This window comes from Solea senegalensis, linkage group LG3, assembly GCF_019176455.1.
Source record: "Solea senegalensis isolate Sse05_10M linkage group LG3, IFAPA_SoseM_1, whole genome shotgun sequence".
Lineage (NCBI taxonomy): Eukaryota > Metazoa > Chordata > Actinopteri > Pleuronectiformes > Soleidae > Solea > Solea senegalensis.
In genome coordinates this window covers 7049459-7067560 of record NC_058023.1, presented here as the reverse complement: position 1 = coordinate 7067560, position 18102 = coordinate 7049459, and the positions used below count along the sequence as shown (strand labels likewise).

The 18102-nt window shown below is 42.1% G+C and overlaps 1 protein-coding gene across 3 annotated transcripts in view; it reads left to right on the top strand.

Moving 5' to 3' along the window:
• The first annotated feature begins 3570 nt into the window (after positions 1–3570).
• pde5ab (phosphodiesterase 5A, cGMP-specific, b) overlaps positions 3571–18102 on the top strand; it is a 63322-nt gene continuing 48790 nt past the window's right edge. For 2 of the 3 annotated variants that reach the window (XM_044020239.1, XM_044020238.1), the window contains exon 1: positions 17387–17740. In XM_044020239.1, the coding sequence (XP_043876174.1) occupies positions 17634–17740 (107 nt within the window). In that variant the 5' untranslated portion in view covers positions 17387–17633. Of the gene's footprint in view, positions 3710–17386; positions 17741–18102 lie in introns of those variants that run through there. The other variant, XM_044020242.1, reaches the window with a different exon arrangement.

The window sequence follows — 18102 nt, the reverse complement described above, 5'->3', positions numbered from 1 at the left end:
AGGCCGCGCTACATTTCTAAGCCGTGACAGGATATAAACACCGCGGACAGTCGTGTGTTTACACAGAGGTATATCTTCTCCTCCTGCAGCCGTATAAAAAACCCTTTTGGATGTAACACTTTGATTAATGGCCCCGTTCTTGGACTAGATTTGGATGAGTCCCGCGGGGCCTTGCATGGAAGTTATTACTTTATAATGGGAACATGTAAGCAAAGGCCATGTGCTTTTCATCACTCCGGGAACGACAACTGCACGATGAGCAGGGAAAGAAAAGTCGGATCAAAAGTCTCCAAACAGCGGGAGATGACTCTATGTGGACAAGTTTGTCCACATTTTCTACCGCCTTTCCCCTTTTGTTTTGGTCTGTCCCGCTGTTCTTTCAGTTACTGCGAGTTTTTGGAGCCGAGTTCACATTGTGTCCGTCCCTAATTTGCAAATCTCCGGCATGCAACGCTATTCCAAGCTGTAGCCGGGGTTAAAAATAAACCTCGCAAAAGTGAGATGAGACGTAGAGGAGGAACTGTAATCCAGGGAGCGAGCGGGAATGATGTGAACAGATGTGGAAAAGCTGTTCCATGCTTCGTTTAGCTCGTCTTGTTAGACACTAAATGTGGCAGACTTCATTGGAAACTACTCGGAAAAGTACCGCGGGTCGCACACACGTCCAGGGATCGAGTTTTCTTGCTGCCGTTCGGACACTTAAACACCTGCGACGAGTTTCTGTACATGAGCTCCGATGTGACTAACACTGAACAGACCTCACTCTCTGTGGGACATATACGGGGGTTAGAAAAGCAGGACAGATTCTGACTGATGTGCAGAATCTCGGGCCTGTTTCCGCTGCAGAGCAGAGGAATCGGACGCCTTTAAACTGATTCGATGAGTCTGTGAACGGGTGACAATAGGCAGGATATACGGAGAATCATTTCTTATTAAGGCAATGACCGGAGCTGCCCCTGAGTGAGGGAGACAAGGATTTACGGCCTCTCTTATCACTAATAATAAGGGAGCTCCAGGCGTGTGCAAGTTCAAAGGCTATAACACTGGTGTTACATAAGCTGCACACACACACACACACACAGGTCACGGCGTGCTCTTATACACAGGTGTGTGGCGTTGGAGCTCGGCAGAGATTCAGCATTTTGTCGAATAAACATAGCTTCCTCGACTCTGTGGCCAAAATAAAACCAGAAATTCACAGACTGGGAGATTGCGGTTGTGTCAAAGCAGCCGCACGGCGAGATACGATCACATTACAGGAAAGTGTTACGGCGGCGGCGGTCGTAAAAGGAAAGGTCATAAATAAATAAATAAATAAATAAATAAATAAATAAATAAACACCAGGAAGTGTATAAAAGCCACAACTAGTTTATTAATACATTATATTACTATTATTATTATTATTATAATAATACACGACAGCATACATGGTCAAAGTACATCAGGTACATGAGACTAAGAGTTTGTTAACGGGAGTTAACTGTTAATATACATTATGCTGTCACATGACCACCAGTATCTGACCTATGACTATATACTGATGTGACACAAATCTGATTAAAAACATAAATAAACCGGGATTGACGATTGGATTTCTGCATCCACAGAGCCCTGAAAGTAATAAAATTAAAATCTGATCTTTGGAAATCTGTTTTGTTTTTCTATGGTCGTGGCTGATCACTGATGGAGATAAATTCATTTTTCCCTCCATCTGATCAAATATAGCTGTTAAATGATAAATAATAATACAAATCTACAATGTATGTCTGCACTGCAGTATTTTCAATACAAATGATGCATGAACTATCAAATACATGAAAGAGGTATTCCGAAAAATAATAATACATTTGCATTTGGAGATGAATGAAGTTTCTGCTGAACTCAGACGACTCGGTGTTGCAGTGATTGGAGGTGGTCTATGGAGGTTTTGTTATAATGGGACTCTGCACTCTCTGCCTCAGGGGAGGAGCTGATACTCAAGGTCACAGACCTGAGCTGGGTCTGACATTATCTTCTGTACATGCCTATTTACAGTTTGCACAGAAAACACCTTGGAGACTGCGGCGTTTGGTGGAACTCCCTGGAAAATTACTGTATGCCGGGTGTGAAGACTGATAGGTCTGTTAGTCATTGCCAGGGATTGTGTTCCCACTTGAGTTCCCCCCCCTGATGAATTAATGGGCGTAAGAACAGGTGGTTCACTCTGGCTCTGCCAGCTCACGAGTGCCAACCACCTCAGCATCAACATCCAGAGCAGACCTCCCTGAGCGCGCGAGCCCTGATGATTATGATGGATGCTCAGGACCGCGTTCTCCCCGGCGCGTTACTCAACACCTACTGCTGGCTATTCATCAGCCTGCAGCCACAGTGAAGCGAATCTGGTTAGCGCGGGGCGGCACGCGGCAGAGAGCAAACAGAGAGCACGACCGTAGAGTCGTTTTTCACCTAATAAAATGCCACTAAAGCGCGGCGGAGGCGATTCGTTTGCGCGGCGGAGGCGATTCGTTTGCTCTGCGACGGGTGAACTTTCAACGTCTTACACGGCACTTAAGTCCGGAAGAATCAAATCTTACCCCACTTCCACAGAAATGAAGATCTGGACCAGGTTTTTAACCTGATAAGGTCAGCGTTTATGCCATAAAAAGAGGCGACAAATACAAGTATACACGCGCGTATATATTTTATTCTTTTTATATACTTTCACTATACAATTCTACCTTATCCATGGTGAGTCGACGCCAAGCACAAAGATATTGGACGTAAGATAAGTGGTTTTCGTTGTGGAGGTTCTGGTTGAGAGCAAGAAGGGGCCTTGTAAAAGAGAATGTAAGTCCAATTTTAAGACATAGTTTGAAGAACTTGCTCACTGGTGTCTTTTTGTAATGTGCTGTACCTTCTCTGCTGCTAAGTGACCTGCCTCTTTGAGGACAAAGGTGCCTGACTGAAGTTCACTTCCTCTTAAACTCATGCCAAGACATTATCTGCTTGTCCCAGCACTTATTAGCAGATATAATTCATAACTGGATGCAACGCGACAATCGTACGGGCAACTTACGCACAGTGGAAAAGGTAATCAGTATTGGTTAATATTTACTGGAGCGATGTGTGATGTCGGGATATCCCACGATATGTATGTTTGATAAAAGACCAGGACTGTTTAATATGTGGCCTGGGGGCCAAAGTTTGCCCGTCAAATTGTTTGATGTGGCCCCCCTCAGACTTGCTGTACATTTGGAAAAAGAAAAAAAAAAAAAGTGTTTATTTGCAAGGAACATGTGAGAGAATGAGGGTTTTCTGGTGCTGTCTCTCCTTTAACGTTGTTAGTATTTATCCGTATTTAAAGCTGGCATATGTACTCTTCTTTACCTGTGTAGTTTGTGAAAGTACATTTTTTTGTGGTATTGGGCGAGGTTGACGTTAGGCGAGGTGGAAGCCACAGTGCTGTTTATTTGAAAGTCAGAACATGGTTGGACTATGTGGGCGGGGATGCCTGATATATGAGGATGATCCTGACGTCAGTGTTTTACATGTCACTTCCAAAAGGGGGTGGTTGTTTTTATCTGCCCAACCTGTTTGACAACAACAAGCAAGAGAGTAACTTCAGTGCATCTACAGTTCTGCTCAAAAGCTTTTGAAGCTTCACTAAAGCTGCCAGGACAGACCACAAAAACAAAACATGCAGTCGAGTTCACCAACAAATACTGAGAGGTAAGCACATTCTGATGCCGATCTCTAGTTTTATGGATGTTAACTGCTTTATCCTTCTCATAAAGCTACTCTAGCAATGGACGGGACTGAATTAAGCATAACATATCTGTTAATACTGATGTGTCATTGTGAAGCATTTAGGATTTTTGGCAGAAATGGAATATCATGTTCAAATTTTTAAAAATGTTTTTTCGTAGTTTTAAAACAAGTATGTTTGTTTTGGAGGACGTAAAGGTCCAGTATGTAAAAGTTGGTTCACAAGCAGGGTCAGCTCTGTTGGTCCCGCCATTTTGGACCACCGTGTTTTTACAGGAGCCCACAACGGACAAACTAAACAGGTTTTTTTTTGTTGTTGTTTTTTGAGCTACAACATGCAAACCAGGGCACTGCAAGTGTTTTAAAGATTTACCAGGACATGATACATCCCGCTTGAAAGAAAGACAAACTGGGACAAAAGTGTCCGAAGTCCCTTTTGGCCCAGGGCAACGTCTTAAGGGTCATTTTCTCAGACTTTACTGTCGTAAGAATGACGTATTGGGGCACATTTGCTGTTGATCTTGAGATTCAATCTGTCAGACACGGAACGTCTAACAAGAGACAGTTTTGAGAGGCATCATGGGATCTGGAGGATTGGCTGTCGTTAGAGCTCGACTCCACGGGGACTGAAAGCCTGTTCTGCTTTGATAATGATCATTCCCTTTCACGCTCTCTCTGTGAATTGCTCGTACTAAAAGCAAATAAAAAAAAAAAAATGTTGTACATTTTAGGTGTAGAGCACGGGTGACTACCAGAAGTACATAGTGTACACAGTGTCTGCAGAGACGCACATCTGATGACAACCACAAATGCAGAACATTTCCCCACTGGCAGCAGCTAAACAAAGAACACAATTAAAAGAAGGGAAATGTTCTCATGTGTAGGGAGTTAAAAATCCACCAAAACAGCATTTACACCACCACGGGACACAAAAACGCTAATGAAAGTCTTAAAAGGTAGGTCAGAAGCTTCATAAGAGCGGATGAGGCAGGTTTGCGGTCGGACTGCCCCTGAGGTGCTTTAGCAGAAAATAGGTTCTCCATTAAATGCTCCACAACAAAAACAAAGTGACACGAGTGAAGTAAGGTTTGAAAGCCTAAGGCGTCAATGTAGAATCCGTCGCCTTGATTGTTTTTGCCGACCAGACTCGACTCCACTGGCGTTTGGTCAGTAGCTGAGAGGAAGAGTGAGTGGCAATGATGTGTTATGTCATTTAATTCCCACTTCAACACCCTTCAGTCCGTGGGAAACTTCCTAGAAGGAAACGGTTTCTCGGAAACCCGAGGAGTCCTGTTAAAACAAGAATCACCCAGGTTGCTATTTTTCCACTAAAGCGTACAATAATAGAGAGTAACTCGATCCCAGAAATGTTCCTGATGCACTTGACTCAGAGGATTAACTAAACGCTTCAGATTGAGATGATTGGGATTGCGGTTTATCCTGTGCTGTCTGGAGCAGTTCCTCTGTTGGAACCACTGGTAGGCACCGACGTTTGGGGCTCTAAAGGTCCAATGAGTAACTTTTAGGAGGGTTTATTGGCAGATAATAAAAAATCTACATGTATGTTTGTACTAAGTTCATTCAGTACAGTACATATTTTGCCTTTCCATTAGGAATAGCACCAAAATAACCAGCCCCAACCATTCCATTTTCCAGTGACCTTCTCTTGGGGTACAAGGGTAATGGTACGATACTGTACGTGTGGAGCTAGACCCACGATAGTCAGCTGATTGGACGACAGAAAAGCGCCACTATCTTGCAACCGGTGTTTCTTTAACGCCCGCGGTCTATTCTCATACAAGAAGAGGCCATGCTCCTACAGTCACCTGAATCTAAAATCCACTTACATCACAACTATCACTACTACTTGCGATCATCAACTAATTCAAACTTGAGCCTTATTGTATATTGAATTGAGATGAATTAGAAATATCTTGAATTTGACTAGTTACAATTAACTAGCTCAGTGGAGCTGGAAAAGCGAGTTTGTTGCATGTTCGACGGAATCTTGAGCAAGAAGTCATTTGCAGACTTGCCTATAAACAGGTGTGTGTTTGTGTGTTGGACAGGATGTTTCTTTTGCAGTGTTTGTGGACTGTGCGAGTGTTTATCCCTGCATGTTTTGACTTTTTGGGGCAAAGCTAATTGGGAATCCCTGCTGTAGAGCGACTTCCTAAACCTCCAGGCGATAGTCTGTGTTGCCTCCATAGATGTTTGGAATACATTATGGTGACATTATGTCTTTCAGACTCTATACTATGAACTGTATCATTGTCAAATCTCATGTCACTCGGCAACATTCCTGTTTTATATCTTTTTTGAACCCATTTGTTGATTTGTGTGTTCTTCCCGTATCTACTGCTCACAGTGTGGCTCCATAATCACAGCATTTCTCTCGTGACAGTGTCTCTGCTTTTCACCACGACTGTAATAATTGACCAGGGAGCGTGTGGATGAGCAGTTTGTACTGATCAGGCCTGTGTGGACACAAGTGCATCATGGGACACGGGGGCGAGCGCATTACGCATGTGTGTGTGTGTGTGTGTGTACGTTAGTAACCAAACAACATCTGAGCACAACCCTGGGGCATCACACAACAAACACACACAAATGCGCGCGCGCCCGCACGCACACCTGCACTAACGCCGCTAATGAGTGTGTTTCCACTCAACATTGATTTCTCCCGCTCCCCCCTACAGTGTTTCCACACAGGGTGATTTTCCACATACGTGCACACGCACGCACGCGCCTGAAACTGACGGGTAGGTGGAAAAGAGAAAGTATTGGACAATTATATTTCCAATTATGTGGAACTTTGAGAAATAGAAGTATGACACATCCACATACAGTCAGTGATGCTGCTAACTGACCTTGTATTGGTTAGGTCTCAATATCAATGCGAGTTCCCACTAAAATAAAAGGAAAAATAATCCGCAGTATTCAAGGTGTTCCTGATTAATTGGACGTTAGTCTGAAATTGATCCCCAAGACAGCTTATGTCAGCTGCACATACACACACACACACACACACCTGGCCTGATTCATTCTGATGTGGGAAAATGGGAGACCAACAGCTTTCATAGGTTTTTCTATGGTGACTCAGGTTTGGCCTCGGACTGTGGTGAGAATTCAGATGAATCAGCATGTTCTTTTAGGTCCGTCACGTTCGCTGTGACAAATCTTTCCACCACTCTCACAATACTTTTACTTTGGTGTGCACCTGGACCCTGGCAAACACATGCAACCATGGGAAGTCAAATGAAAAAAGTCCAAAAGTCAAATGTCTGGACGAAAGATTTAGTACCACCAGGTCTTGTAGTGGTTGTCGAATGCACTTATTAAAGGCTTTTGTTTGATTTTAGACAAATGTCATGTAGCGTGTGTACATATTTCAAAAAGGACTGTAGCGCTAAAGTAAATCTTTGGCCTAATTACATTAGTTGCCAGAATTAATCTACCCTTTGTTTCCCCCTGCACTTCTCCGGTATCCTCAGAAAACAAACCATCGCTGAAATACACGCATCTTTCAAGCAAACTAGGGCAGGAATTGGTGCGACAGCTCCACCGAGTCATTACTCTTTACACATTACCATGAAAACTGATGCCTTCCAGGTGACAGTATCTCCTGTAAGGCTCTTTTTTGAGTTACAATTGCTATGATCGCCGTGGAAATGGCCATAAATCTGAGCCGTAATTGAGATCAGGACAAATGTATCTTTCATGTGAGCGAGATGACTGGGGAATTGAACGCATTCCCAGGAATGAAGCAAAAAGCCAAAGTCCTCTGGGAGACAAGTGATAGGAAGGAGGGTATTAAAGTGAAGTATTATTAGTGGTCCAAACCCTGGAATCTAAAAAGGAATGTACCAGTTTTTTTGGCAAACTCATATTTCAAAAGGTCAAGCTAGGTCGGGATCGAAAGCAGAAAAGAGCTAGGTCGTGATTTTCTAAAGTGCAGTTCTAAGATGTACTCACGCAATATCTGTGAAAACATGCCTGGCATAGTATAAATACATACTCAGAATAGGTGTGGCCCTGTATTATGCAGTTAGACAGACCTTTCCAACAGGAAGCTGACATTTTCCCATATGGACCCTCACCAAGGTCCAAAGAGAAGATCAGTGATTTCACATCATGGCAACACGGGAGGTTTTGGATCCTCTGCTGCCACAAGATCCACTGCAATGAACCATTTCTCAAACAATGCTCCTAAACCCAGACTTTATAACATGGTTCAGCTTTTCTCTTTACTGCCCGAGTTGATCGCATGACCGAGGCTTACGCTCGCAACAGAATATGTCCGTCATTTAGGAGAAGACTGATAATTAAGCAGCAGTGTCAGCTCCAATAGCTGACACTGCCAATAGCTGCTTGGCAGTTCAGTTTTAGTGTACCAAAAAATCCCCAGGGGGAGTTGTATTGTTGTAGCTTTATCTCCTCTAACAGCGTCTACCACTGTGACATGTCAATCTACCAACAGGAGCAGAGGCGATACAGCTGAAATGGCAACTCTCTCCTCATCAAAACAACTTTGACTCGGGGCTCATTTGCATAAAGCTCATCAGGAAACTAAGTGGCCATGCAAATGGGTGATAATGTTTCAGCTGAGTGTCTGTGATCACGCGCCATTTATCCTCTGTAGGGGTGGAGAGGCAATCAATTCCAGCATCACTCCAAAAAAAAAAAAAAAACTTGACTGAGAAGTGAAAAGTTCACAGCTTATAAGTTGCTGCTCACGGTGTCTGGCTGAGCTAAGCCGGACCCGTGGGTGTTGAAAGATTGCAGGGAAAGTAGGCATTTGCAAAGAGCCCCACGTTAAGAGGGAGGGCATTCAGAAGCATTATGAAGTTCTGCAAAGGTTTTGATTTATATTACAAACAAGGTCAATATTGACTCTATTGAATATAGACTCATCAGGCCACAGATTAGTCCTCCTGTACCTTCAGCTGTGGACAAACTAGTGACGAACAAAGCAGTCGTTTACGGTGCGCTGAATCATTAGATTAGTTCATTAGTTCAGTACTTCCTGCATGACCGGAGCACAGATTCCATCTAACACAGTCACTGAGCTGCTGAAATACGGGTTGTGAAATGGAAATTGTGGCGATTAATGCATGTTTTCCAGGACTTTTAAGGCTTTTTCACTGATCTACAGTTTGGCATTGTTTGGTTTGATTCCTGTGTCAGACATCGGCTCAGCTCGCTTGGAACCTCGCCAGAGCACGTACCAAAAAAGCAACAATGGAAAAGCCAAAAAAACCCAGAGTAGACTTGAGATCCGTAGAGTGGAAAAGTGCCAATAATTTCAAAATGAGACAATGGCAGTTACATTGAATAGAAGAAGTTACAGCAAAAGTTTAGTTGGTAGCATATAAAAATATCAATGCTAACAACGGCTTGTCAAGTAAACGCTAACATTAGCAGAAGCATTAGAAGAATTGCTAAAAACAACAGCTCAAGTCAGTATGCTAACAATAGCTTGTTGGCCATAATATAATGTACATAATTAAACTATTACTTCACATACACTAAGACTTTCACATATAGGTTTTGTTTTGGGTGGTGTAAAATAATATTTAAATTTCCTATTTTTCTAGAGTAGTTTATGAGTTTTTAATGTTGGAAAATAGATTTTTTTTTTTTTTTAGATTGAATCCAATGCGTCACTCACCTTGCAGATTTTGTGGTAGTCTTCTTGGCTTATCCCAGCATGCACCTGGGGAAAGGTGTGGTTGGAAAAATCAGGTCAATCATATCCATGATTAGAAGCAAACATCATACTTCCTTCAAACCAATTTCTCTCTCTCCGTCGACAGTAACGCAGATTAACATTCCCACCACATTTCCACCGTGGGTGCAAAAAAAGCAGATGGAACAATTTTCTAAATTGAAGCAGCCTTTGAAAATAAGGGTCTGCTCTGTTTTCTTTCTAATTTGGATTTCCAACTGTTTTTGCTTTGTGTTTTTCAAACGACTAAATTGCCAACGCCAGTTCACAGCAGGACAACATGGGGCTTGCACAGATAATGTGAAGAAACAAGTTTACTTTATCTCGCCAAGGAAATTGCATTTTAGTAAGATGTTTGGAACATCAGCTCTGACCTCTGAGTCAGGCTGTAAATGTTTTCTGTTGCCATGACAGCCGCTGTCCTTCAAGTCAGAAGACAAACAGTTAAGGCTTAAAGGACAAATTATACAACGGTTTTTTTTTCAACGCGCACTGTCACTCTGCTGTGATTTCCGAAGAACAATGCCACTCATTCTGCACGGGAGGAGCTCTGTCGCTCTCCCTCGTGTGAGATTTATTCCTGTTGTCCCTTCTCTGTGCTGACACTGTGCAGACCCGCGTCTGTGTTTCCTCAGACATTCGCGGGGATGAAGGGAAACCATTAAACATAGCTCTGCTCACAAACAGTTCTGTTTTTCTGGATCCGAGGGGATGCTGAGAGGACGGCTTTTTTAAAAAGTTGACGGGTCAAAGCTGGAATTGTGGAGGTTCTCCCTCTGACAACACCGATATCCAATCACTGTGAGCTGTGTGTTCATGTGTGAGCTGTGTCTGGTTAAGGTATGGCCGATGGCTCGCTCAGGCTTTTATTTCCTTCCTTCGTGCCTCAGACTTGTTTACTGAGCGGCTCCAGACGGAGAGAGGCCTGAGGGCATAGTCCAGTAAACCTCTATTTTTGACTGTGTGTGTGTGTGTGTGTGTGTGTTACTGATTCATGTCTGTTTGCTTTTCATACAGTACCTTAGGCCCATTATTGTGTTGCATAATGCCTGGATGTGTGTGGTATGTGTCTGTGTGTACATATTTCATGCAATATTTACTTTTATTTGAACTTGTGCAACAACCGTACAGTAAATTCTTCACTGCTGTTATCCAGCTGTTAGTGGAGATTTTTGTTCTGCCCACAGTCCTGATGTTTCGGTGGCTGTAAACAGAACACAACACACACTGCTTATGAATGGATGAAAACACTCACATAGAAGCCTGTGACTTCAGGAGCAGACATGTCATGATGATGAGGTGGATGATTCTGGTGCTAATTATTTCAGTCACAAACCTGAAAAGAATGGACAAAAGATGAGTACATTTATATAAGCCGGGTTATGAACGCAGGCAAAATTATCAAAAAATTTCATGTCAACAGGTTTGTTATCAAGCAAAAAAAAAATCATGCTGTACATTAAAGACTAAACAAGGTAGCGCTGCTACATCACAATGAAACGTTGAGAGACACGACAAACCCTAAACAAATATATACAGTATATATATATATATATATATATATATATATATATATATATATATATATATATATATATATATATATATATATATATATATAATGTGAGTGTTTATGCAGACGGTCAAAATTGCACTGAACCCCGCTATCTCACATCATAAACGCTGGAACAAGGCTTAATGTTTTCATATGGATGGGTTCTCATCATGTAGACGTATAGTGTGGCCAGAGTGGCTGCCCAGACAAAGAACACGGGCTCAGATTACAACTCACACAGAAGCTGCGTGACCTCATTCTCTGCCCATTACTCCACCGTCTTTACACAGAAATCAGTTGCTTCCTGCTCAATTCTATATGGGGAAAAAATTAAAAATTGTCTTGTAAAGTATTTAATGCAGTTTATCATCTCAGGAACGTGAATTTGGCACGTTTATCAGGCACAAGAGGGAAAACAACGGCCAGCAAAATAACCTGAATCAATGTTTTCTGTGAGGATCATGGTCGAATATTGAGGGAATGCAAAGTGTTGGATAGTCTTGACCCAGAAGTCATCATGAATGTGACCAAATACTTTCCTAGACCAAACCAAAGCCAGCGTAGAGTAGAAGAGAACTTTCTATCCCCTGACCCTCAAAATTACGTTAACCCAAAGAATTAACCTTCTGTAACTGATTCTGCCGATAATCAACACTGATCTCACAAGGTCAAAAGAAAATCACAATTTCTATATTTTTAAACAATTCTAACAAAAATACAGATTTTTTTTTCCCACCCTCATTGCTTTTTTGTTGTATTTGATTAATGAAAATCCTCTTGCGACACCGCAGGAGGTCCTGGCCCTTAGTTTAGTAACCACTGGTCTAGACATATCGGTTTTTAAAAGTAGTTTATAGACCAGGACCTTGGGGGGTTTAAGTGTCTGACCTCAGGTACTTGAAACAGGGAAACTGGAAGGTTAATGACACGTCGCCGACAGTACAGTGGAGTGTTTACTGTTGGTCACAAGTGGTCAGGGATATAATTTGTGTGTCAAAGTCACAAAATCCTCTATAAAGACGTCAGCAGCGTCTGGTTTGAGGTGACAGGGTGCAACAATGGATTATTTTCATAATCGATTCATCCGTCTGACTATTTTCTCGATTAATAACAAAAGCTGGAAATGATGTATTGTTTGAAGGATTTCTTTGTTCTATGGAGCAAAGAAACCAGAAAATATTCACATTTAAGGAGCTGAAAAACCTGTAAAAAATGTTTTAATTCTTTATAAAAATTTAAAAAATTGTTTAGTTAAAAAAGTGTTAATTGTTTCAGCCCTAATGTCAACAACAGTTGATGGCTTCTTTTACACATTTTTGATCCTAGGAACTTGACAAAGACAAAAATCTTATAAAAATCTCATATAACGTTATACATTTTGTTTATATAAAAGGTTTGTTGAATTGTTTGAATTACAATTTTGTGTACAACCAAATAATTTATTTTTTAAAAATTGTTGTTTACAGTGACTTAATTTACATTATACTGTTTTCTGACTGATACATTATTTCCTTTACATGTTACAGATCATAGTCTGATTACGAGTTATTCTGGTTAAAGTAATCAGATGACGGCGTTTAGATGGCAGGCGATTGTCTCCATCGTGTTGAAATCGAAATATTTCTGTCCATGTAAACAAAGTCAAAGAAAACACAACACAACAAGGAGCGGCCAGACGTCTGAACTAATTAAGCCCTTTTCTTAAACCGTAGGTTTTCCAGCAGTAGCCAAAACGCAGACTTACAAAAAGACGGAAGCGTGGGAGTTGTGAAGGACATTGAAAAGGCTTCCACGTTGTCCAGGTGGTGGGCAGACGGAGAGAAAGTCCAAAATACTCTGAAGAACATGACGCAGATGCACAGCAAGGTCAAACTCACACACACAGACCAAGCAGACTGACAAAAAAAAGTGATAATTGGACACAGGTGAGGCACGGTGAGGTGGGGCAGCCAATCAAGGGCAGGAAGTAGAACATGTGTGGTAAGAAATATCAAAATAAAACAGGAAATGAGGGAGAAACATGAGTAATGTTGGTTTTAGGTAGGGCAACTAACAATGAATCGCTTCATTGTTTGGTTGTATGTTAAAAAATGACATTTTTCAATTTGTCATAGAGAAGCAAGGAGGAGAAACAATGCTGAAAAGTAAGCACGTTTAATGTTTAATATTATTGACTAATAATAAGCTTGTGAGTGAGACATTTGAAACACTTTTGAACAGACGCCGTCTTCTGCTTTTCTGTGCAGAGTCTAGTTCTCTGCAATCATCCCCACTTTCACAGATTTTCTTTGACAATAGTATTGACTAGACTCTTTTTTCTTTTGAAATCTTTAGTGGTTGGTGGAGCTGTGCAGTTACAGCAGGATAACATTGACTGGCACCGACAAGTTGTGACCAGCTCGGCCCTAAAACACATTAAAAAGGGCTTTAGGAGCCTGAGGGACTTAACTGTGTGTGTGTGTGTGTATATGAGTGCTTCTTTCTATGGTTGTGCAGATCGTTTTTGTCTCAAAGCAATCGCTTGTCTCACAACCTCAGTGGCTTTTTGATGCTTTGAAGACTTAGTTTTAGGGTTAGAAAATAAGGATTAAAGTTAGGGTTAGGTGAAGATTAGGCGAGATTTCATGCTTAATGGATCATTCTAATGCTTGATAATCTCCTGATAATCTGATAATCGACAGTATAGATTATTGGAATCTTTATTTTAGAAAGCCAAAGCCTTGTTGTTTTGTTTGAGCTGAAAGCATCGATTAATGTCAGTCAGTCTGTTAATTTACCACTTTGATTCGAGACTGAAATAAACTAGTGGCTGACATTTATGTTCCCGTGAGGAATCGCTTCCTATCGACCGCGGTGATCCCCTTACTTTTCTTTTAGCGCCACCAGCAGGTCAAATTTCTCACATATCCAGTGAATAAACATCTGCTGTTATGGGGGTTCACCCAAACTTTGATCCACAAGGATAACTAAGTTGATTTCCATTCAAAAGTCATTTGTAGGACATTTTGTCCTACTGAGACTTTGGTTTTTTGATATGTGGACAAATAGATTGTATGTTGTCTCTGATTGGTTCTCTGTGCCGTTGGGAGGGAGGGAGGGATGGAAGTCTTGGAGGGGGTTGGGGTGCTACTGCCGAGTGGGTTACCCTCGGGACAAGCGGCCACCATCTGCTGGTAAGGTAACACCGCCGGTGGGGGACCGAGCGTCCAGCTGGGAGGACACTGGAGACCGACCGAGCGAGTGCAGACACAGATGCTGAAAGCCATTAGACTCCATCAATAAAAGCCCAGAGTTCCTCCAGCGATGTGATTCACAGAAAATTGAAAAGTTAATTATTGCTTTGGGTTTATTGGGAATTGTTTATTTGGAATTAGCAGCTTAATCACAGAGGCTAAGGTCAAGCGAGACGAGTAAGCGGACGACATGAGTCGGATGTCGGAAGAAACAGTCATTCCTCTAAATTTGAACCAATCTGGGTATCTTGAAAAGTTTCCCAAATACACACTTTACAATATTTGCCTTCCTTTGGTCTGTTATTGAAGACTATTACTGGACTGTGAGAAACAATCTGCGTCTTTCATGGGAAGTCATCACAACAAATGTCAAGGCGAAAAGGTCCGCTTACAAGTCACTATTGTATAAACCAAATATCTAAAAATACAAAAGAATCATAAGCCACCATTACTGTTTATTCCCCAGAGGTGACTAATGTCCGTTCTTGCATACAGGACAAGAAAGTTAAATAAACACAAATGAGGGTATCATACTTTGGAAGGGTTGATAAGAGTTTTGCTGGATTTCATTCTTTTGCTCCACAGACTATTAGTCAGTAAAATTAGTCAGATTTTAGCCTTTGGTGTTTTTAAGCTGTGGATTTGTAATTGATTAATGTTACTGTAATTGTAGTAGTTTTTTTTAGTAATAGTAGGGGTAGTTTTTGTGTACTTTGTGTAATTTTTAAAGTAGTTTTTCGGAAGTATTGTTCTTGGCTACATAACAAATAGCACTTCCATTTTCTACCGCCTCATCCTCCATAGGAAGAGCCAGTCCCATAGGGCTGACATAGCGCCTAATTCCCAAAATCTGCATGTTTTTGGATTGTGGGAGGAAACCGGAGAACCCGTGCAGAAAGACCCTTGTCCCGACCGGGTCGGGAACCCAGGTCTTCTTGCTCGAAAGGCAAGAGTGCTACAATAACATGTTTCTGAGTCAATTGTGGATATTGTAGAAAAGACGAATGGTTGACTGAAATGAATTGAACCTTGATGTTGTTGGTATCATCTCAGCTCCAGTTGTCATTTTTGTTAAAATCATATACTGTACATATATATATTCTTCTCTACCACAGACTACTTGAGTTCTGCTACCTGCCATCAATTCAGTGGATTCCCACAAGCTAGTCTTGAGGTTTTAGGTTGTAATTACGGGATTTGTCAGCTTGCGTTTCCCGTCTGTGGTCAGATTCCGGATGTCAGGATTGGGTCTAAGGCCACGTTTTTGATGGCCTGCCTGTTCCCAGTTTGATACAAGGAGAAATCTCAAGTACCTCACTGTTTAAAGATAATTCTAGAAATGTTCAACTATTCTTTTTTATTATTTCCTGGAGCGTTCCCAGAAGGTCCTGACATAACCGTCATTTGTGGTTACATAAACAGTGTCACGCAGCTATCAGAAAGTGAAACACATCCATAAAACATCATGGAAGTAGAATTACTCATCTACTATGGATCATTCCATAAACTACAACAATAAATCTACCCGAAGAGGAATGTGGGAATGTTAGGGAACGTTACTTTCTAACCTCATGGGAACATCCTTCTAACCTTCCCAGAACTTTTCCCTCGAGACTGTTCCATGGTACTTTTATAGAGGCCGTATATAGGCTGCCTGACGTTAGAGACATTAGTTAAGAGGAACGGACAGTTCAGACAGATACATGATGACCTGTCAACTTCTAAAGACGTCTAACTTGCCCTGACTCTGACTAAAGTGTTGACAAATATGTGTAATGTATCGCTACTTGGTAAAAGAAGATCTCGGTCAATTTCACACATGAAAACACTGTACGATGTATCCAGTGACTCTCCAGGAGCTTTGTTGTTTTGAGTGGTTGCCCCCGATGAGGTTTGTTTGGATTGGTGTGAACGCAGTCTGGGACATTTCCAAGAGAATCCTGGAGTAGTTTGTCACCGGCGAGAACTCCATCCACACATTTGACAGGAAGTTTAGCAGCTACGTCTACAGCCTCCGTGTTCTCAACCACAGCCCCAGGGAGAACCTGGACTTAATAACATAGTTTTGTTTAAGAAGCTATTCTTATAAAATAAATACATGTTCAGAGTTAGGGTTTGTTGTAAAGGTCAGGGTTGAGCGACTTCTAGAACCAGTGACTGAACAGCATTTCTGCACATGTTTGAGATTTGGCTGACACTGTTCCTGCTTCAGCATCTCGCTTTGGACACTTTCAAACTACAGCATTCCTAAACTTAGTCAGTCAGTCATCATCTAACCGCTTTATCCTCCACCAGAGGGTCGCGGGGGGTGCTGTGCCAATCTCAGCTTCATCGGGCGATAGGCGGGGTACACCCTGGACAGTTCGCCAGTCCATCGCAGGGCCGCACACAGATAGAGACAAACAACCATTCACTCTCACACTCACTCCTATGGTCAATTTAGAGTGTCCAATTTACTTAATCCCCACATTGCATGTTTTTGGACTGTGGGAGGAAGCCGGAGAACCCGGAGAGAACCCACGCACACACGGGGAGAACATGCAAACTCCATGCAGAAAGGCCCTTGTTCCAACCGGGGCTCGAACCCGGGTCTTCTCGCTGCAAGGCGAGAGTGCTAACCACTACCCAACCGTGTGGCCCTCCTAAACTTAGTGCAAGAAGCAAATATTATTATTATGTTATCTCTACCCAACTGGTACCATGAACCTGATTTGTTCGATGTGTAAAGAGTGGCTACTTCCTGTCAAAACAATAAAATAATGTTGTGTTTTAGAAGCTATTCTTGTAAAATAAATATATTCATTTTAAGGGTTAGGGTTTGTTGTGCCACCACTTCATATCAAGTTATAATATTTTTTGCGTCATAAATATGGTTTTATTGTGAACGTCATATTACAATTTCAATTGGGAATAGTTATTAGAGTATAGTTATTTATATTATATTTATTATCAAGTTCTTTTGGAGTCTAGTGTTGCATTGTGCCACTTTATGTGTCTGTAATAAAGAATGAATTGGAATATCTATCTATTTATCTACACCGTGTGTGTGTGTGTGTGTGTACACTGTTGCGTCCTTTATCGTGACAGGGTGAGAGAGGGGGCAACTCTCTCCCTCTCTCTCCCTCTCAGTCGCTTCGCCAAAGAGGAAGCGCACAAACAGTCACAGCTTTATGATCCGCGTGCACTGACCGAGCGAACCAGCCTGTATAGCTCCTCTCTCTCTCTCTCTCTATTTCGATCACTCTCTCTTCCTCTGACCTGCTCTCTCTCTCTCTCGCGCGCGCTCATTATTCGGTACCGCGTTCTATCCGCGCGCACAGCCTCTTCATGTAGACGGTAAGCAGCGCCTCTGTCTTGGGCTTCCTCTGCGCCATGGAGGAGGAGGACTGCTGCTGCTCCCCGGAACGCGAGAGGATGGAAGCGTGGCTGGACGACCACTTGGAGTTCACTCACTCCTACTTTATCAGGAAAGCGTCAAGGTAACCGCGGTGCACAGTCAACCCATATTAATCACTGTGTTTACACTTGTGTGTGTGTGTGTGTAGCCTGCACAGGCAGAATGTGAGTGTGTAGTTTTCTCTGTGCAAAAAAAAAAAAAAAGTCCGTTTGCTTTTGAGTGCGCGCGGCTGTGATTGTGTGATTCCCTCTTGTTAGTTTTGGACTGTTTGTGCTGCAGGTATCACTTTACCCTCGCTCTGTTAAAGCAAAGGAAGTGAGCGCACTGGTCTCATCCAACACAGGGAGCATCCTGCGGTGGGTGGGGATAGGGAAAGAGGTGGGGGTCAGGTGTTCCGTCAAGGTGCGTTTCCATCTGTATGTTTTGATTTACGCATAAAAAAAG